The 22379-nt window shown below is 42.6% G+C and overlaps 1 protein-coding gene across 4 annotated transcripts in view; it reads right to left on the bottom strand.

Annotated features, from left to right (window-relative positions):
* BCAS3 (BCAS3 microtubule associated cell migration factor) overlaps nucleotides 1-22379 on the bottom strand; it is a 1663284-nt gene that overhangs the window by 1621023 nt on the left and 19882 nt on the right. For all 4 annotated transcript variants that reach the window (XM_073615250.1, XM_073615251.1, XM_073615252.1 and 1 more), the window contains exons 3-5: nucleotides 9405-9459; nucleotides 6003-6078; nucleotides 5418-5524 (exon numbers count right to left, since the gene is read on the bottom strand). In XM_073615250.1, the coding sequence (XP_073471351.1) occupies nucleotides 5418-5524; nucleotides 6003-6078; nucleotides 9405-9459 (238 nt within the window). The remainder of the gene's footprint in view (nucleotides 1-5417; nucleotides 5525-6002; nucleotides 6079-9404; nucleotides 9460-22379) is intronic.

Genomic DNA, 22379 nt, shown 5'->3' with positions numbered 1-22379 from the left:
ATTGAAACCCCAGATGTCAGCACAGGAAGCGGAGTTGTATGCTGTAGTCAAAGCATGTCATCTCCTAGAGAATAAAAGGGGAAATGTTTACACTGACAGCAGATATGCATTTGGAATAGCCCACGATTTTGGGCCTATCTGGAAAGCACGGCACTTTCTGACTAGTGCAGGGAAGCCAGTGAGACATGCAAAACTCATAGAGCGGCTATTTGAGGCCTTTCAGAAACCAGCAGAAGTTGCCATCTTGAAGGTAAAAGGGCATGCAAGGGGAAGTGACATGACAGCCAGAGGAAATGCTTTAGCGGACCAAGTGGCAAAGGATGCTGCCCTTATGGCATTTGGAGTCACATCCACTGTAGGGGTCGCCCAGGTAGCGGGGACAGATTCCCCTCATCAAGAGTAGTGGGATGTAGAAACTCTAATTCAGTTGCAGAACCAGGCCCCTGATGAAGAGAAGGATAAGTGGATCAAATGTAATGCTACCCAAAATCAGCAGGGCCTGTGGAGCGCTGACAACAGGTGGTGTCTACCCAGGAGTTTGTACCCAGTTTTAGCACAGCTGGCACATGGCGTCAGTCATCTTGCTAAGGGCGCGATGGTGGCACTTACTGACTGCTATTGGATAGCACCTGGATTTAGTGCATTTGCAGCCAGGTTTTGTGCTTCATGTCTCACTTGTGCTCTGTACAATGCAGGGAGGCCTGTTCATGTTCCCCAAAGGCATTCTCCAAAGCCAGATTTCCCTTTCCAAAGAATTCAAATAGACTACATTCAGATGCCCAGAATAGGCACCTATGAGTTTGCTTTAGTGTGTGTTGACATGTTTTCAGGTTGGCCCGAGAGCTGGCCAGTAGCCAAAGCAAATGCAAAAACAACAGCAAAGAAAATTTTGAATGAAATAGTTTGTAGATATGGAGTTCCTGAAACTATTGAGAGTGACAGAGGAACCCATTTTACTGGGGAAGTAATGAAAGAGGTAATGGAAGCACTTCACATACAGCAAGCTTTCCATACACCTTATCATCCACAAAGTAGTGGTAAAGTTGAGAGACTTAATGGAATTTTGAAAAACAGATGTGCAAAAATTAAAGCAGATACAGGAAAAGGATGGGTGGAAGCTTTGCCATTAGCCCTATATTCTGTACGAACTACCCCTAAACAACCACATGGGCTGTCCCCCTATGAGATTTTATTTGGAGGGCCACCCAAAACAGGGCTATATTTTCCCCAACAGTTGCAGGCTTCTCACTCTAATCTGTTAGAATATGTTCAGATTTTGCAAAGAACATTGAATAAAATACATGAAGGTGTTTATAAATCTATCCCCGACCCAGATTCTGTTTCAGGTATTCACAGAATCCAACCAGGTGACTGGGTGGTGGTCAAGCGACACGTCAGAAAGCCACTAGAACCAAAATTTGACGGACCACATTTGGTGCTTTTGACAACCGGTTCTGCTGTCAAGTTGGAAGGAAAACCCACCTGGATTCACGCCAGTCACTGCAAGAAAATCCTGAAGTGATGATATCCTTTGAAAAAAAGATGATAATGTTTCTTTTCTTTTTGTTGTTTGTGAGAACTGAGACATGGAAAAATAACCCTTTCATCCAAATGTTAAAATTGTATGCAACCCATAGCAACGCTAGTAACTGCTGGGTGTGTTCTCATTTGCATCCCCAAACAGGAACAATACCCATGATAGCAATGCCTCTCAATTTCACTGATCTAAACAGGACCAGAATAAATGGCTCATACATAGTCTCCACAGCCAATGAGCACAGATCAGTAACTTTGATGGTTTCGAAACAGATAAACACTCCACAGATTTGTTTAAACATCACATGCCCGTTTAACACTAAATGTAGACGGTTGGGCAATTCAGATTGCAGCGGAGCAAAAATTACAGTTTATGGAGGAAACTATGGTCAATATTATTATATCCCAGATCCAGAACTAAATAGAACCCTTTATAGTACAAATTGCTCACAGTTTCCAATATGTGAAAATATCGGTTTCCTGAGATTCCATGTTATTGCTTCCAGTTTTTTAGGAGCAGGCATACCGTCCATACGTAGAGGGTTATATTATATATGTGGAAATAAAGCTTACGCCTGGCTTCCTACTAATGTCACAGGTACATGTTATATTGGGAAGTTAGTACCTGCTTTGGCTGTTCGCAAAGATACAGTGCGACCAGATCAAAGTCCAGAATACCCTTTAGTGTTCAAAAGAGAGCTGTTCACTGAAGGTGACATGACATGGTCATGGTTCCCTTCCTGGACAGGATGGGGAATTGAAGCAATGAAAAGACTAAATAATTACACTAGAATTGTAGATGAGATTATTAACCTTACTACCACTGATATAGGTTTATTAAATGAAGAAATGGCTCAGCTTAAAAAAGTAGTATTAGAGCACAGATTAACGCTAAATTATCTCACTGCAGCTCAAGGTGGGATGTGTAAGATATTTCACACTGACTGTTGTATATACATTTCTGATAATGAGGACATTATTAAAGGGCATCTTGCTAAGATAAGAGAACTACAGAATAAGGCCAGAGATATTGCTAAAGATGGATGGAACCCCTTTCAGGGTTTAGGAGGTTTTGGTGATTTTTTATATGGCATAGCAACGTGGTTACAGAAACTAGGCGCTTACATTGTGATGTTCCTATTTCTCATGTTTGTTATTTACTTCCTCATCAGGCTATGCCTCTGTGTGACTACCCGCTGTACCAAAAAATGTACCACCAGCCCTGATGAACCCATTATTGTGAGAAAGCTAGGAGAGAGCTGAACAGGACGCCGTCTCTCTGCGCCAATGTAACAGGAGTTACCAGCAATCGGCTGAACGTAACGCGGAGAAGAATGGTGTCAAATAAACAAAAGGGGGGAAATGACATGGACATTCATTGTACTGTTCATTTAAGCACAAGAGAATCCATTTTGTTCTCACTGTTGAAATGTGTTCTGTAACCTTCACCTAACACACAGACACTTCTCCTACTAAACGCTCTCTACTCCCCCCTCCCTTTTCAAGGTTTTACTTTTGCAATTGTTCTATTTGCTAGTTTTTAATAATATATTTCTATTTGTTAGCTTTTAATAACATATTGCTATTTGTTACTTTTTAATAACATCTCACACCACCTCTTTCTTATCTATGTATAAAATAACATGTAATAATAAATTTTTCACTGAACGGACATTTTAAACACAGTGATTGAGTCCTGTGAATCTGTTCCTGCAGCTGCAGTATTAACTTTGTTTTAGAGTCCCAATCAGAAATCAGTCATATCAGTCTGTACTATAAAGCCATAGTTTTAACACGAATGTTAGAGTGGACAAATGAGAAAAATGAAAAAAAATGGGTGGAAATGGAAAACATAATAAGCGGAGTCACATTACATAAGAATATTTGGATTCCACGGAAATATAGAACATTGGACACTGACACACACGAAATAACAAAAAATGTATTTAAAATTTGGGACACTATTCACTTAAAGAATGAATGGAAATATAATTCACCACTATTAGCACTCACAGGATCGAATTTCTTCACCCCTGGGAAGGAAATATTTGGAATTCAAGGAATACGTAACCCACAATTGAAAGATATCACAAGAAATGGCAAAATAAGAACACGCGTAGAAATAGAGGAAAGGAATGGATGGAAGATGAATGAATGGAATTATAATCAACTAAGGCACTTAGTAAGCACAATACCACACCCACTGAGAGACGAAACGAAATTAACCGCACTGGAAAAGCTATGTAGCAATGAAATACCATTGAAAAACGGAACATCAAAAATTTATAGTACACTGACAGATTTGGAAGCAGAAGAAAGACCAGAATACATAAATCAATGGGAAAAAGAAATGAATATAAAAATAGATAACCAAAAAGTGGAAAAAATGATAGAAATGGGATATAATAAGGCCTGGGACATGAAGACTATTGAAATGAATTATAAACTGGTATCAAGATGGTATATGACCCCAGGAAGAATACACAGATTCCATCAAGATAGAACCTCCTTGTGTTGGAGAAAATGTGGCCAAATAGCAACGATCATACACATATGGTGGGAATGCCCAATAATAATGGAGTACTGGAAGGAAGTGTTAAATAACATAAAAGAAATAACTGAAGAAGAAATAGAACAAAACATCTGGACTTGCCTCTTCCATATCTATAATAAACCTAAGAAACAATATAGAAAATCAATAGTACCTAACCTCCTGAATGCGGCCAAGGCCTTAATTTCCAAGAATTGGCTAAAAAGTGGAAAACCAGACATTAGAAACTGGCTAAAGGAAATAGATTATCACTACAAAATGGAAGGAGGAGAGAAAAGGGATAATAGTAGATGGGAAAGTTGGAAAAAATACAAAGTCTCAGACATTTATTTAGATAAGATAAAAGAAAGAATAGGTGCAGAGCCAAGTGGATAAATAAATAACATAAAGGAACGGACCAAACACAGGGGAGGGGGAGGGGGGGTGGGGGGAAATAAGAGGGACTGAGAGAGAATAAGATAATAGTCGGTTCATATTTATAGGAGGCGTTTTGTCGTCGATTTTTAAAATTATTAAATAATATCCTAGAAGGGGAAAACAATAAAGATGTGACGGAAACAATCCACAATGATGTGAAAAATGAGAAGAGATAAAGTTTGACATATAAAGTTGAAATAATGTCTCTCAGAAAAATTTTCGCTGAAGTGGAAAGAAAAAAAAAAAAAAAAAAAAAAAAGGAGTTGATTTAAAAAACAATATTGAAGAGAATGGCCAAAGAACTTCCATGTGTGAGCCCTGATACTTTCATAGCTACAATGACTTCAACAACAATTAGCTCCCAAATTGCTAAGTTATATAAAAAAAAAATCTTAATTCTTACTTTCATTTATGTTTATTAAAATATTATGACAAATTCTACTGCCACTAATGTATTCCACACAGGTTTCTACATAGACAAAGAAAAAGCTTCATGGGGTGGGGTATGTCTTCCAGGAATTACCCCCCATCATCTCCAGGACCCGTCTGACTATTTAATGTCTGCTTGGCATTGTGTTAATATTTTCTGAGTGTCTTATTTAGAGTGGTTCTTGATGAATGAAACCTAAAACAAAAGTCTTTTGGCGTTATGCAGCTAAAGATTTATCCTTATGTAAAAAACTAAGCCTCAGCAAGTCCTCTCTATCACCCACCTGCCCCATGTTTTTGTGACTAGGCAAATTATTTATCCTGAATGCTAAAAAATAAATGTCTGCATCCAATTTTAACACAAAGGACATTCTGTCCATTTTTTGGATTTGTGATATTTCTTGGATTCCATGCTTTTTGTAATTTTAAAACCTACAATGTCACTCTTTACCAAATGAACAGTGCAGCAAAATTATATACTCACTGGTATGCTCCAGATCTGCAGGCCATCTGTATACCCAATCATGAGAAGCAAAGGAGGGTCATTGCCAGTGCTATGCATTTCATGAAGTTCCATGTTCCTGTATGCATCTACAATGGATTAAGAGTGAGGAGAATAACATTATTCACGTTGCAAAAAAAGTTTTTACATTAAAAAAAAAAAAAAATGCAAACATGTGAGGCCTGCTGAGAAATGCAATGTTTAAAACTAATATTGTCTTTCCAGTATCCTTCATAAACAATGTTTTTTATAATTTAAGAAAATGCCTACCATATCCTCTAACTGTGACTCAGGTAGAGAGGGAGATGTCCTTACAACACAGAATCATGGTTCACTTGCCATAATCTAATAAACACATAGCATTTTCATACAAATTTTAATTTTGTATCGGACACCTCCAACCTTGGAAGCCACAGCCTGCCATTCTCCAAACATATATATAGTATATGTAGGAAGAATTTACAGTGCTGGTAAGAAAACTACAGAGAGACCTACAGTATATTGAGAAACAAATAAATGCTCCAAGATTATCAATTCATTCATCATCCAGAAAAACATTAAACTCACCATTTAAATCTGAATTTTCAAAACGGACCCAAACAATTTTTTCTTTTTCTTCCAATGTAGGTGAGCCACTATATGCCTGAAAAATAGCCAAGATCATTTATCACGCTTTAAAACCAACTTTCACAACTAAAATGTGACCAAAAACAATGCATTAGTAATCCAGAGAAGAATGCCTAAAGTTAGTGTTAAAAATTAAAACCGCATTGTGTGTTTATGCTGCACTCCTGACAAAAAGAACTTACTTATGTTTTCTATAGGCTGTCCCCTTTTAGTGCTGAGGGTGCCTCACTTCAGCAGTGCTGTCAGAAAGTCATTACTAAAGATGGCCATAAATGGATGGAATTTTCATCCAGGTATGGCCGTTCCTGTTTATAAGAAGTCGATCTATTGATCAACTTCTCATGAACAGGCTTGTTGGTATATTTTCACTCAATCATCGCATAAAGCCAATTGGCTGCATCGCTGATCCGTGTATTCTGATGGAGGGGGGAGTCTCCCTGCTGTCAGATTAAAATGACACAGTGGGTAGGATTTCCCCATCCACCTCCAATGTGGGAATAGAGTAATGGATACAGCTTTTTTTAGTTTAGCCATGTGTCTGAATGAAAAACTGAGCCATGTATGGCCAGCCCAAAGCATGAAGAATGAGTTTGTAACCACCCATTCTTGGCTGAGTAGTAAAACATGACTGGGTATAAGAGCATTTTAGAGAGTCAGAGGGGTTGATTTACTAAAACTGGAGAGTGCAAAATCTGGTGCAGCTGTGCATAGAAACAAATAGCCATCAGGTTTTTTTTTTTGTCAAAGCCTTAGGCCCCTTTCACACGATCGGCTTGCAACGATCTGCCTGTCCTTTTTCCAGGTGGATCTGAGCGGGCCACCCATTGACTTGTATGGGCAGGCGGATGTCAGCGGAGATGTGTCCACCGACACCCGCCTGCCATCCGATCAGACAAGATCCACTCAAAACAAACAGATGGCGATAGTTCACTATCTGTCCAGCCGATGAGATCAGATGGAAGCGGACATGCTGTTTGTTTTCATCCGATCTTCCCATAGAGAACAATGGGGCTCTGAAAGGTCCATCCCTGCACAGTGAGCAGAGACCTGTCATCCCCGCTGAGCTAGCAGAGTCTACTGAGCAGATTTGCCCCGTGTGAACGGGGCCTAATTGAACAAGCTGAAGTTAGAAGTTGATTACCTACCATGCACAGCTGCACCAGATTTTGCACTTTCCACATTTAATAAATCAACCCCAGCGTGTTTCAAAAGTAAAGATGGGCAGAGGTTCATCAATTTGTGAAAGCTGCATCTAAAAATTGTCTAACAATTTCACAATAATGTTGCTCAATGTAAAATTGCAGACTTAAAGGGGTTGTAAAGGTAAGATTTTTTTTTTTTTTAAATAACAAACATGTTATACTTACCTTCACTGTGCAGCTCGTTCTGCACAGAGTGGCCCCGAACCTGGTCTTCTGGGGTCCCTCGGCGGCTGTTTCAGCTCCTCCCCGCAAGCATTAACCACCTTAATGCGAGCTCCCTCGCATGGTGGTGAGTGCTTGCGGGCGCGCTCCCGTGATACAGCCGGCGGCTATAGCCGCTCGCTGTATCACTCGGCCCCGCCCCCCGGCGCGCCGCGTCATCGGATGTGATTGACAGCAGCGCGAGCCAATGGCTGCGCTGCTTTCAATCCATCCACTGCAGCCAATCAGCGACCAGGCTGAGCTGCAATGAAGATGACGAGAACGAGCAGCGAAGATTCGAGGCGTCAGGTAAGTAAAACGGGGGGGCTGGGGGCGGTGGTATTGTCAAAAGTTTTTTCACCTTAATGCATAGAATGCATTAAGGTGAAAAAATTTTTACCTTTACAACCCCTTTAAAGCGGTTGTAAACCCCGCTTGGTAATTTTTACCTACAGGTAAGCCTATAATAAGTATATAGGTAAAATGAATCTCTCCTAAACATGCACCGTTTAGGAGATATTCACCCTGCATGCATCTTGAGTGTTCCCATGCACATGCGCGAGAGTGACATCTTCGCGGCTCCGGCCAATCACACTGTCGGAGCTCACGAACCTGGAAGAAAGACAGGGGGAATATGTCAACCCTCTCAGCGGTGACTTTACAGCACTGGAGGGCTTTGTTCCAAGGTGAGTATTTCATAATGTGCTAGTATGCAATGCACACTAGCACATTATGCCATTGCCTTGCAGGTTTATTTTAATTTTTTTGTGAACAACTGCTTTAACTATATTATCATTTACAGTACATATGATACATATGGATGCATTTTTTGGGTGAAGAATGTACCCCATACTCATTTACATAGGATGGGGGGCCGGGATCTGGGGGGCCCCCTTTTTAAAGGGGGCCTCCAGATTCCGATAACCCGCACCCGCAGACCCTGACAACCACTGTATAGGGTTGTTCGGAAAGAGGCCCTTGTCCCCATCAGCATGGGGACAAGGTGCATTGGGGTGGGGGTTCAGAGCCCCACCCCCCCTATGTTGAAGGTATGTGGCCTAGTATGGTCCAGGAGGGGGGTCTTCGTGACATACTGGGCTGCATGCTCGAATAAGGGTCTGGGATGGTTTTTTTTTGGGGGGGGGGGGCCCATCCTGTTTTTTTTTTTTACTTTGGTGTGGGGTTTCCCCTAAAGATTCATACCAGACTGGTAGTCAGGATCAAAGTTGGATCCCGTTCACTGAAGCCAGATGGAAGTCGGATATGAAGTCGCAGGGCAAAGTCGGATCGACAGTCGTACGACTGTCGTTGCGTACCATTGTGAACCCGGCCTAACAGATGACAATAAACAAGTGAGATGGCAAAATTTTAGTTTTTTAATTAGTTAAATATTCAGGTTTGAGGTTTATCAACATTTTGGATTGACTGAGAGCACTGTAGTTGTTCAATAATTAAATTAATCCTCAAAAATACAACTTGCCTTATAATTGCGCAAACAGTGTAAACAAATGGTCATCTTTGAAATCGATTTACATTGCCTTAAAATTGCCATGTATATGGTCAACAAAAGCAAAGACCCAGCATACTGGATACCTGCTCTTAGCAATTACCCGTGCTTTAGCCAGTCTCATCAGGCATTATTAGGTAATCATCCAAATGTATCAGGAAATGACCAGTAAGAGTGTTAATGTTGATAAGCAGCTTATTATCACAATCGAACAGACTCCATACGAACTGCTATATAGTTGTTTTCTGATTACCTTATGGGAAAAAAAAAATTATGTTGCAGCTGTCCTAAGAGGCTGCCATTCAAAAACAAAGAACCCACTGAAAGGCTACCACCAGTAAGAAGTATCAGGCTAATGATATGTAATTGCTGCTGTAGATAAAAGAAATACTGCAGCAGCAGAAAGACATGCAGTGAAACTAGTGCACTAACCTGTGGAACAACATCTTGGAGAAATGTAACAACACTTTCCATATAGGATTGTTCCCTGAAAAAGAATCAGAATTGTATTAAATGTTAATTTGTCCAAAACACAGTTATTTAGCACTTATATGAATCAGACCACCATACGTTACATAATGCCCAGAAATCCATATGGAGAACACCACAGGACCTTAATTATCCACATTTCCCTATCTAATCATTACTCTTAACAGCTTTTCTTTAATTAGACTTGTAAATACAATAATGCAAGGATTTGGTAAATTGAACTCTTGGACTTACCTTACCTTTTAAGATGGCTTAATGGATGTTTCCATAGATGGCATCTCCAAGAACCTGGTTCCATTTTTAGTCTATCTTCAGTGTGCAATATGTATCCCAAAACTCAGGCACTTCATTGTGCAATACACATTAGCTTTCATGTTTGATGTCTTTCCCCCCTGGCTGAAAAAACCTTGGGCCACTTTTAAAACAAGGGGAGCCCACAAGGTCATCTTAAAGCTAGAAAACTCATATCAGAAAACTCACGTTTGTGATGATTGGTATTCAACAATGACCCTGCATTGCAAATGCTTTAATTACTAACTGACAGATTAAGCTTAGGTTCACACTAATGTAGTGCAGGAAAGTCTGCAATCCATGCATGTTCCCCAAACCACATATCCAACCTCACTGCCCTTGCGATCCACTGTCAATAAGAAGTTAGCAGCCCACACCCCAAACACAGGTCGCAAACGCAGTGCGTTTGCCTGCACCAGATCACATGGTACAAAATGACCATGTGATGCGGTTGCGGTGTGGCTCCAAAAAAGGTGGATAATAGGGTGGGTCATTACTAGCGAAACTCACCCCACTTTTTGCTTTTTTTTTTTTTATTATTTGTAAGTTCCCTTTGGGGAAGGCTGCAACCTGATAGTATCCTGAGCACGGAGAAGAACATTTTTCTTATAAGGGTTAACTGCTCACCGGGAGATATTCAGGAAAGACCAGAGAGGAGGAAAGTTGCCATCTGTTGGTTACACAGAGAGACTGTGGCTGGGTTATAAGCCTAAAGCAGAACTGATCTCCTTAAAAAAGAGATCTGAGCAGCTGGTAAGAGGCAGTTATTTTCCAGGTGGAAGGACTTTCCTATCCCATATCACTTTTTCCTATGGTGTTTTCCTGTTTGAAGTAATTATTATCTATGAAGATGAGACATCCCTATAATGTGACCATTCAGTGACCAGCGACAATACCAGTTCAGACAATTTTTGTGAACAATAATATCTTCATTTGCCTTTTATGATTTTATCATGTGATCATTTGCATAATACATTTCAGATTGATTACTGTGATGTAAATTGATTTTCTCCAGGTATTTGAATCCTGCTATTGCTAGGGAGTAAATATATCCCTTACAGGATAAGGTCATTACATTATTTGCAGTGAACTATTACCACGTATATGGTCTTATATAGCGCAGTTTCTTTTACCTGATATTTTACTTATTGTGTGTATCTCACATTATAAACTGCAGCAGGACCGCAATTGTTGTACCCTCAGTGATGGCGAACTTTGGCACTCCAGATGTTTTGGAACTACATTTCCCATGATGCTCATGCATTCTGCAGTGTAGCTGAGCATCATGGGAAATGTAGTTCCAAAACATCTGGAGTGCCAAGGTTCGCCATCACTGCTCTAGAACAAACAGGACTTCAATCTTACATCTTCTAGAAGTGCCATTTAGACAGCGCTGTATTTCTATTTGATATACATATCCAACCTCACTGCCCTTGCGATCCACTGTCAATAAGAAGTTAGCACCCCACACCCCAAACACAGGTCGCAAACGCAGTGCGTTTGCCTGCACCAGATCACATGGTACAAAATGACCATGTGATGCAGTTGCGGTGTGGCTCCAAAAAAGGTACATGCAAGTCTTTGGTGCAATGCGGTGTGACTTGAGCCCATGCAAAATGAGTGGGCTTAAATCACAGCGCATTGAATCGCTTGTGAATTGCACAGGAATGTGAGCAGTTCCTGAGCGATTCACATGCAGTTCATAGCATAAACCGAGCCTATTTTCTCTTTAGACTGGAGTATAAAGTTAGCATGTTTTAGTACCTTCCAGTGAACTGCCCAAACTTGCAAATCATTAGTAACTTGTTAAGATTTCAATTCATTTATTTTTTAAAGGTAGGTCTATAGCCAAAAATTAGACAAAAATCTGCTGTTCAGCATAAAAAGAATATGTCAACCCAACATTTCATATTCCTGATATGTGCCTGCTGTACCATGTACTTGTATGACAAACATCCTGTTCTTTTTGTATTGCTTCCTTTCTGGTGTTCCAACCAGTTCCTCTGCTTTCCTATTAAAAACTGACCACATTAGGCATGAGAGCACAGCGTAGTCAGTTTTCTGGCACTGCTGAGAGCTCAGCCTGCTTTACTACAATGATTGGATTTGTGCTGACACCCCCCCCTTCAACCCTCCATCTCTGTCTGTCTCCAGACAGCCATTTACTATGGAAGATCAGTACACCGCTGCTTCTCCCAGGTCTTGAAGTTTCTTATGCTGTCAAGAACAGAGGGTGCGCAATCACTTATAAAAAAGGGGAAACACACATACATATACACACACACACACACACAACTGTGAACGATTGGTATCGATATCACTCACTGACATATTACAATTAGAAGATGCAATCTCCTGTGTGTCTCTGCCTGCAGCCACTGAAAACTTGCGGCAGGGAGAAGGGGAGAAGATGGCTTTCATTGGCTGCAGAGAGAGACAAACAGGAAATCAGTTCCTGTAATGGCCCCACCGTCGAACCAATTGCCCTCTCCTGGTTCCTCATCCAATTCTTCCTGCTTCCCCCCTCATCTGTGGCGCTGCAGTCGGGACACATGGCACCACTCTGCTCTCCCCCCCCCCCAATTGCCTATCAGACTGAGGGTAGAGTGGTGCTGTCAGTTTCCTCCAGACATGCTGCATAATTCCACACTGTTCCGTATCGCACGTCACAGCGGCGTTTTGGTGTGAACAAGACCCATAGAAAACAAATGTTTTCTATGTGTATTGCAGAGAACTGGGTTTTCCTAGTGTAGGTCTCTGCAGATGGTGTGAATGAGCTCTTGCACTGGTATGTAACTATCAGACATAAGTGACAGTACACATACAACCAAGGTTGGTCTGCTGCCAGTCAAACAACTACCTTTGGGGTAGAGAAGGTAATTGCTCAACATGCAATACATACTTATTACTTAAGATAATAAAGTTATACATATATTATTTTTTGTAAGACAAACAAGGTTTTCTTTTGGCGACATGGTCTTCCAATGCTTTTTCTTTTTTATGTATTCCAATTTAAAATTGAACTCAAATTATGATTCAAATCAAAACAAATTTAGTTAACAAAGCAAATAAAGTCGAAAAAAAAAGTTTAGATATTACTGGTAGTGTCACAGCACCCTGGCTTCCCACCACCGCTCCCTGCACGTCTAACACCACCCAATACCACATACATTCGTGGAGACATGCAGAAAACACCTGGCACCTCGCCCACAGTTTCTGCCAGGCTATCAGATCCCCTGCTATGAGTAAGCACTTAGTATAAGTGTGAAACGCGTCAGCTGCTATTCTGTACCACTCAGCTGTGGTTTGTACTGTGTACTTTGTGGTCTACAATAAAAGGCATAAGAAATTTCTATCGGAGTGCAGCTGTCCAGAGTTCTTCCGCCCATTTCTATCTACACATGCATTAGCCAGCACCTGGGGCTCTCTCTTCTCTGGAGGTGAGGCATTTATCTCGGTGGATCTACCTGGAGCGGTGGGGTCTATTTTTTCTATCAGATCCCCTGCTGTGGCCGGTGTGTGGATCTCCTCATGCTGGCCACAGACTCCCCCCCAGGCACAGCGCACTCTACATCCTGCACTGTACCCCACTGGAAACAAAGAGTTAACCCCCGGCAGTCTGCCTGATGTGGCCATGCGGTAAGGGGGCAAAGCCTATTGCCGAGGCAATCTGATCTTGAGCATCAGATTGCCTGGGTCACAGGATCGTGTCTTGGCTAAACTACCTGGGCTTTGGAAACATTACACACATCTCTTGCTGCCAGCCCCCTGGATGCTACCTGTGCCTAAGAGAACCTAAAACTAAGGTCGGGCCTCCAGGAGTTGCCCCCCATGGTCCAGCTGCCTCCCTGCCAGCTCCCCTGGCTCCCTCTCTCTGGACCTAGCACCTGCCTGAGGCCCTGCAACTGCAGACCCTTTGTGAAAAGCCGAATACTGCTTGGACCACCTCATCAGCAGTCCTCAGTGCGAGTCTTGGGACCCTCCTGTATCTCCCCCTTGCTGTGCCACATTTGCCCTCCACAAACGGTTAACCCTTTGCTGTGCCATATCTCCACTCCAAGGACGGATAACCCTTGTTTTGTCATATTTCTGCCCTAAAGGATCATCCCTCCCCATGCTCTATTACCGCTCTGAGGAGCATCCCCTCATATAGCTACTCCTATTCTGTGGATGGTCTATCTGTACTGTGATATATTGTTGCCCTGTGGACTATTGCTCTAGGATGTGTCCTATTTTCGCTCCTCTCATACACCCACATTCCTTGACCGTACGGCAGGTTCCGTGTGATTTGCTTTCATGTGCTTTCTCACTGCACTCCTAGTTTGTCACTGGTAGAATGTAAGGAAAGAGGCAATTAGGGCTGCTTAGGTTAAAGCTAAGGGTTAATGAAGGGGTTATTTATGAACAAAGTTTAACTTGTCAAGTTGCTTCAACTGACATTATATGCAGATCGAATATAAAAATACCAAAAATTCTAAGCACAAGCCTTCAAAATTGAGCTTGCACTAAGTGGTGTAATTCTTAAAAATATCTATATGGGCCCTTCCTAGCACCCCACTGCCTTCAAGATCCCCTCGCTCCGACCCAGGATGAATGATGGAACAGGTGAGCCCGCCTGCTACTCCTCTTCTGACTTACTCGCTTCTCAGATGTAGTTTACCCCTGTTGGGTAGATGGTTCCTGCTTGATTTGCAATGACTGTACCCCTTTATTTCCTTTTTTTTTTTCTTTTTTGTATAGCACTAAGGACCAATTTAGCAAGTCCACCTATATATTCCCTTGTTGGCCTGTTGCCTTACCAGTCGACAGGCCCTCCCAGGATTAATGTTATTACTCAGGTCCTCCCTGATGAATCCAGGGTCTCGACTTGGGCCTTATTGCTACCGTTTAAACTGGGTCTGGGCGCCTGGGAGGTTGGATGGGAGCTGTACCTCAGGTGGCACCAGAGCCTCTTTGGAGGCCTGAGTCAAGAACTATTACATGCACTATTTTTATCCTTGAATAACTTAGTTGAAAGACTTGCTATTCTCCCCACTTCCTCTAATTCTTCCACTCCCCCCTCCCCTTCCCCCCCTCCCTTTCCCTCCCCTTCCCCCCTGTCAGTGGTCTTCCAGCTGGATCGGTGCCTTGTGCCTCGGTGGGCCCTCACCCCCCCCCCCCCCGTTGGGGGTAGTTTAGATCGCTGACTGTTCCGTGGCGCCCCGGAGCAGGAGCCACGGCTAGGGACGACTACCATCAGCCTCCCTCAGGCATTCCTTGTTTGGGGACGCCTGACCAGAGAGGTTGAACTGCGTTGCATTAATTTTTATGTTTACTTTAGCATAGTTCCTGAATTTTGAGCTGTGCTTTTTTTATCCTTTTTGTTTTGTTTTTCTTAGCCCCCTCTCCAGGGGCGGTTATATGTTATATTTCATACAATTTAAAGCCACGTGGTTGGTGGTAGAGCCACCCCCCAAGTATCCTACAGTTAGGATGCGATGCCCACCTTGTGTGGCGATTATGTGTACTAAATATCTTGATTTTCTCTCATCTCTCTTCCCTCTCTTTCTCCCTCTTCTCCCCCCCCCCCCCCTTTCCTCCTCTCGGACTCGGAGAGCCTTATCGGGAGATCAGGGTAGGTATCTGGCCTGTGCAATTTTCTATGATTATATGATTTCTTCTCTCCCCCAAGATGGCTCACAATGCGTTGAAACTATTCTCACAAAATATCCATGGGTTTAATTCTCCCAAACGATCAAAGGTCTTCCGCCACTTAAAATCTCAATCCATAGATGTAGTCTGTCTGCAGGAAACTAGGTTCTCCCAATCCTCATCTCCCAGGTATTTGTCCTCCCATTATCCAGTGTTTTACACGGCCTTTGCCTCAGAGAAACACAGAGGGGTGCTGATGGCGTTCCGGCGTAATCTCCCATTCAACCGCCCTAGCGGAACCTACGGGTAGATATCTGCTCTTGCAAGGCACCCTGTGGGATCAAGAGGTCACCTTGGTGGGTTATTACCCCCCTAACACATTTCAGCAGAGTTTTTTTTTCACACTTGCTTCAAGTGGTTACCAGGCACCAGAAGGGCCTGCTTATTATGATGTCAAAACACTGTCTTCAATTCTACTCTAGACAGGCGTAGCTCCAGGGAAGTGCCTCAATCCCACGATGCCTCTCAAGAACAAGCACTGTGCACTCTCTTTCATCCGTCTTCTCGGGAATTCACCTTCTACTCTAATCCTCATCAGAGTTTTTGCAGAATACATCACGTGTTCCTGCAACTTAGCTCTCTGCCATTGGTGCGCAAGATTATTTTTTCCACCTCCCCGTGGTCTGACCACGATCCTTTGGTTCTTGGAATCACCCTCACTGGATTAACCTGTCCAGCCTATCTCTGGCGGATTAATGAATCCCTCTTAACTACCCAGGATACAGGTGTACAGGTACAAACACACATCCAAACTTACTTTACTGAAAATGTAGGCTCGGTTGAGTCTCCGGTCTCCTTGTGGGAAGCCCACAAGGCGACAGTCAGGGGGCATTTGATTCAAATCGCATCCCGTAAGAAATGCACCAGGGAGCACCGGGCACGGGAATTGACCTCCATGTTGGAGGTAGCAGACTCAACCTGGAAAGCACACCCGACGGCGACAAATAGAAAGGCCTGTGACAATCTGGCCACTGAGCTGGACTTGCTCTTCTCCGCCCAGGCTGAAAAGGCTTACGCTGGACCAAACATAAATTTTATAGTAGCGCAAACAAACCTGGTCCTATGTTGGCCTGAAAACTTAATTCAGTGGGGCGCCCATGTAAGCCAGTTCGGCTGCAGGTAAGGGGAGGTGGATTTACCTCGGACCCGTCTAAGATAGTCTCTAGTTTTGCTTCCTTTCTGTCATCCCTATTCTTTTGATCTGGGCAAGGCTGAGAGCTTTTTTCAAACATTTAGTCTTCCTTAGTTGTCCTCGATGGCCCAAGACACCCTGAACGCACCTATCTCTGAGGTGGTCAACCAAGCTATCAAATCCCTTAAGCTGTCCAAAGCCCCGGACCCGGATGGCTTCCCCGGTCTGTATTACAAAAAATTTGCAACCTTACTCACGCCCTACCTGACCTCTTATTTCAACTCTTGGCGTGATGGCGCACGGCCCTCACCAGGCTCACTTATGGCTCACATTTCTATGATCCCCAAGTCATCTGAGGAGGCCACTGACCCACAATCTTTTTGTCCTATTTCTCTGTTGAATGTTGACCTGAAGGTTTTGGGGAAAATTCTAAGCACACGGGTCAACAAATACCTTCAGGTCCTCATTCACAGAGACCAGGTGGGTTTTGTACCTGGCCGTCAAGCAGGAGATAACGTCCGCAAAGTAATTCACCTTCTCCATTTGCTCTCCTTGGATATATATAAAGCGTTCAATTCGCTTTCTTGGGACTACCTCCAATATGTTCTAACCAGATGGGAATTTGGGACACACTTCCTATCGTGGATCCAAGCACTCTATTACTCACCGTCAGCATCCGTAAAATATGCAGACTTCTTCTCCGACTCCTTTCCTATATTTCGGGGTACTAGGCAAGGCTACCCCCTGTCCCCAGCGCTCTTTATCTTGGCGCTGGAGCCATTGGCGGCGGTGATCAGGGCCAACATTGACATTTCGGGAGTCCCTTATGCTGGAGCACAGTATAAGCCAATTTTTTGCAGATGATGCGCTTCTGATTGTGTCAAACTCACTCAGCTCCCTTCCCAACCTGCAATTTGTGTTAGACCGATTTTCAGCCATCTCTAGCCTTCAAATTAATTCCCCCAAAACCACAGTGCTGAACGTCAACCTCTCTATGGATGTTGTGCAGCATCTTCAAGAACATTTCCTGTATTATTGGGCATCTCACTTACTTGAATATTTAGGCATCAAACTAACGGCTTTCTACTCTTCTTTGTTCTCTGCCAACTACTACCCCTTGTTGCATGCCTTGACCACCCTCATGCACTCATGGCAATTTCTCACCCTTTCATGGATAGAAAGGATCTCTGCAGCTAAAGTGACGATTCTGCCCAAAGTTCTCTATTACCTTCACACTCTGCCAGTTAGAGTGCCCTCTTTCTTTCTTCGACTTTTGCAGAACAGTATCCTTCAATTTATCTGGGCGCATATATGCGCCCTAGAGTTCCTAGATCTACCGTTTATACCCATAGACTACAAGGAGGCCTGGGGGTCCCCAATGTCTCTAAGTACTATACAGCGGCGCAGGTTTCCCCGTTGACCATGCTCCACGCGACCACGTAAATTGCACCCCCCCTGAGCCTCTTTTCCCCCCAGGCCTTGAGGAGCCTCAGGCATTCTCTTGGTGGCTCTCTCATGGCTACTCACGGGTTCAAAACTTTCTTTCCTCCCGCTCCTTTCTTTCCTGGGAGACAATTTCAGAAACACACAATGCACCAGCTAGAGAGCATTATCGCTAGGGTTTTTGGCTTACTGCAGACACTTTTCCATCTAACAATCTGAAGGGACGCTAAGCTAGCCCTATTACATTGTCCAATACCTGGTTTGTTCGCACCACAGCAGAAGCTGGCCACTTACCTTTTTATAGTGGCTAAACGAACTATAGCTCAATAGATAAGTAGAATGAGAACGTGGATGGCGCTGCTCTTAATGCTAATTACTGGGTGCAATAAAAGAGAATAGAATATCCCAGGATTCACACTGAATAGAAATAACTTTGATATATAAAACCTCCAACAATATCAAACCATACTAAAAATTTTTGGCTGAGAAATAGGCCAAGTAATCATGGATAAGCAAATTAAACAAACTCACCAGTAATCACAAAATTAGGTGTGTTCCCCCTATGGGGTATGAGTGTCATCCAGAGTGAAAATATATACCAAGGTGAGAAAATATAAATGAAAGGATCCCTAGTTGTAGAGAATTAAAGTAAAACAGTGCAAACCAAAAATCAGTGTAAGAAAGGGAAAAATCAAAAAATAAAAATAACTTTTAACCCAAAAGTATTGGGACAAAATGGCACCAAAGGATATTCAAAAGTATTGGGACATTAATAAGAAAAGATATATTTGTTGTGCAAATGTGGTTAGTGCAGTATCTACATATCCCCTTCCGTGTTTATATGCAGGAAATCTTACAAATAATATTGTTTGACCCCAATATTCAAAAGTATTGAGACAGAAAATGTGTGGTGTGTCCTTATATGCGGGACGTGAGTTGTTCTTCAATGTGATAATCAAATACTAGTAAGACCTCTTCACAAAATTATATTTCAGATCACAACACCAAAAAAATTTTTTTATACATGTAATAATATCTTTTATAAATATCAAATACTATGGTTAGTATATAAGAAGTTCATATATCAAATCCAACCAAAATTAATGTTGTTAACCTAATAGGAAAACAGAGTTCAGCTGAGAGTGTTATTTTTTCACCCCAAACAGGTTACACCGTGGTGACTTCTGTGCAGTATTTTCATAAGGTGACTTGGAGTGCTCGCCCCCCTCTGCTACCCCACTCACCAGAATTAATCACCCCTGCAGGGGTACCGAGCAACAAAGTGGGTGCCTCAGGGCGAGAGATGTTCACTTCCAGGGCGCTTCCTTTTCCTATGTTGTATGCGATCCTTAGGGCTGTTCCGGGATAACTGTGAGCTCTGACATAACCATTCTACTCCAGCAGTAAGCCACCTAAAACTGTTAAACACTCCAGGAGTCCAGAGTAAAGAGAAACACAAGGGGCTGCCTTCGTGAAGTATGTCAAAGTATTTATTCCTTAGAAGTAAATCCAATCCAAACAATACAATCCAATATGACATAAAAAACAGCGCTGAGAGCAAGGAGGGAGCCAGCAGCGAGTGTACAAGCGTGCGTCCCAGCTTGCGTTCCAGCGTCCACTTCCGGGTATGACGTGTGAGCGTGACTCCGCCTTGGGCCTCTTTCTTCTTCTTGCCTCCTCGCTTTCCTCTTGCCTGTTTTCTCTTTCTGTGTGTCTGTGTGTGGGTCCCGTGTCTGTTCCATGTTGGTAATCCCTCATAGTTTCGATCCGGGGATTTTTGTCGTAGTCTTGGTACATGTTGCGGTCTCTTCTCCTCCTTGGACTCCAGTACCGGTCTTCCTGCCTTGGTCCTACTTCCGTATTCCGTCCCCTCCATCCATAATTCCTGTACGGGATACGTGGTCTCCATCTGCCTGGGGGTTTGTCTTGGTAGGTGACTCTGGGAAAAAACTTCCTTCCATCTTCCCCTCTTCCATTACCTGGGTATCCCGTACGTATCCCGTACAGGAATTATGGATGGAGGGGACGGAATACGGAAGTAGGACCAAGGCAGGAAGACCGGTACTGGAGTCCAAGGAGGAGAAGAGACCGCAACATGTACCAAGACTACGACAAAAATCCCCGGATCGAAACTATGAGGGATTACCAACATGGAACAGACACGGGACCCACACACAGACACACAGAAAGAGAAAACAGGCAAGAGGAAAGCGAGGAGGCAAGAAGAAGAAAGAGGCCCAAGGCGGAGTCACGCTCACACGTCATACCCGGAAGTGGACGCTGGAACGCAAGCTGGGACGCACGCTTGTACACTCGCTGCTGGCTCCCTCCTTGCTCTCAGCGCTGTTTTTTATGTCATATTGGATTGTATTGTTTGGATTGGATTTACTTCTAAGGAATAAATACTTTGACATACTTCACGAAGGCAGCCCCTTGTGTTTCTCTTTACTCTGGACTCCTGGAGTGTTTAACAGTTTTAGGTGGCTTACTGCTGGAGTAGAATGGTTATGTCAGAGCTCACAGTTATCCCGGAACAGCCCTAAGGATCGCATACAACATAGGAAAAGGAAGCGCCCTGGAAGTGAACATCTCTCGCCCTGAGGCACCCACTTTGTTGCTCGGTACCCCTGCAGGGGTGATTAATTCTGGTGAGTGGGGTAGCAGAGGGGGGCGAGCACTCCAAGTCACCTTATGAAAATACTGCACAGAAGTCACCACGGTGTAACCTGTTTGGGGTGAAAAAATAACACTCTCAGCTGAACTCTGTTTTCCTATTTGGTTAACAACATTAATTTTGGTTGGATTTGATATATGAACTTCTTATATACTAACCATAGTATTTGATATTTATAAAAGATATTATTACATGTATAAAAAATTTTTTTTGGTGTTGTGATCTGAAATATAATTTTGTGAAGAGGTCTTACTAGTATTTGATTATCACATTGAAGAACAACTCACGTCCCGCATATAAGGACACACCACACATTTTCTGTCTCAATACTTTTGAATATTGGGGTCAAACAATATTATTTGTAAGATTTCCTGCATATAAACACGGAAGGGGATATGTAGATACTGCACTAACCACATTTGCACAACAAATATATCTTTTCTTATTAATGTTCCAATACTTTTGAATATCCTTTGGTGCCATTTTGTCCCAATACTTTTGGGTTAAAAGTTATTTTTATTTTTTGATTTTTCCCTTTCTTACACTGATTTTTGGTTTGCACTGTTTTACTTTAATTCTCTACAACTAGGGATCCTTTCATTTATATTTTCTCACCTTGGTATATATTTTCACTCTGGATGACACTCATACCCCATAGGGGGAACACACCTAATTTTGTGATTACTGGTGAGTTTGTTTAATTTGCTTATCCATGATTACTTGGCCTATTTCTCAGCCAAAAATTTTTAGTATGGTTTGATATTGTTGGAGGTTTTATATATCAAAGTTATTTCTATTCAGTGTGAATCCTGGGATATTCTATTCTCTTTTATTGCACCCAGTAATTAGCATTAAGAGCAGCGCCATCCACGTTCTCATTCTACTTATCTATTGTAAAATTAGACCCTTAGGGGTACTAATTAGAGATAGGCAGCAGCTCTTACTCTGTCCTAAGCGCGGATTCATTCTTTTAGAACTATAGCTCAAGCCTGGAAGACCCAATGAGTAGCTTTCCAAAGGGTGAGGACACGCATGACAGCTATGTTACTTCAGGAACAAATGTCCAGTATTGTGAATGACTCACATGCCAAATTTCTCAAAATTTGGGAACCATGGATCTCTTATGAGTTCCCCACACTTCAAGCATCCTGTTTGGGCCTTGTCTGACTCTCTTCTGTGGGGCTCCCGCATCCGATTTCTCCCATTCCCTTTCCCCCCTCTCCTATCTATGACTCCCTCTCTCTGCCTCTTTGCTCTTCTCGCTTTCTTGTTTCTCACTATTCTAGCTCCTACCGTTGCCTCCTATGGAGGGGGGTTGCTGGAGAAGAGCCTCCCCTTCGGCAACAAATTTGGGGACATGACATTTTATGCAGTAGTCATTTTTTGATACCATCCCCTATTTTCACTATGTCATAGGATAATTGTAAACGATATTGATCATTGGTAATTTTTACACATCTCTAGCCCCTGCGTGGGCGATCAACAAGCTTGTTTATGATTCTCTTGTTTACTCAAAAACTCAATAAACATATTGAAACAGAAAAATATCTATATATAAAAAGTGTTGCGCACAAAAAAAATAAAAGTAAAAGATATGCAGTGTGCAGCAACTGAAAATGAAAGAAAACACTCTAATAAATCAGTGAAATAAACAACAATGTTACAATATGTCTTTAATAATGTCCAA

This window comes from Aquarana catesbeiana, linkage group LG02, assembly GCF_042186555.1.
Source record: "Aquarana catesbeiana isolate 2022-GZ linkage group LG02, ASM4218655v1, whole genome shotgun sequence".
Lineage (NCBI taxonomy): Eukaryota > Metazoa > Chordata > Amphibia > Anura > Ranidae > Aquarana > Aquarana catesbeiana.
Note: the sequence above shows the minus strand (reverse complement) of the source record. Positions and strands in the feature narration are given on the sequence as shown.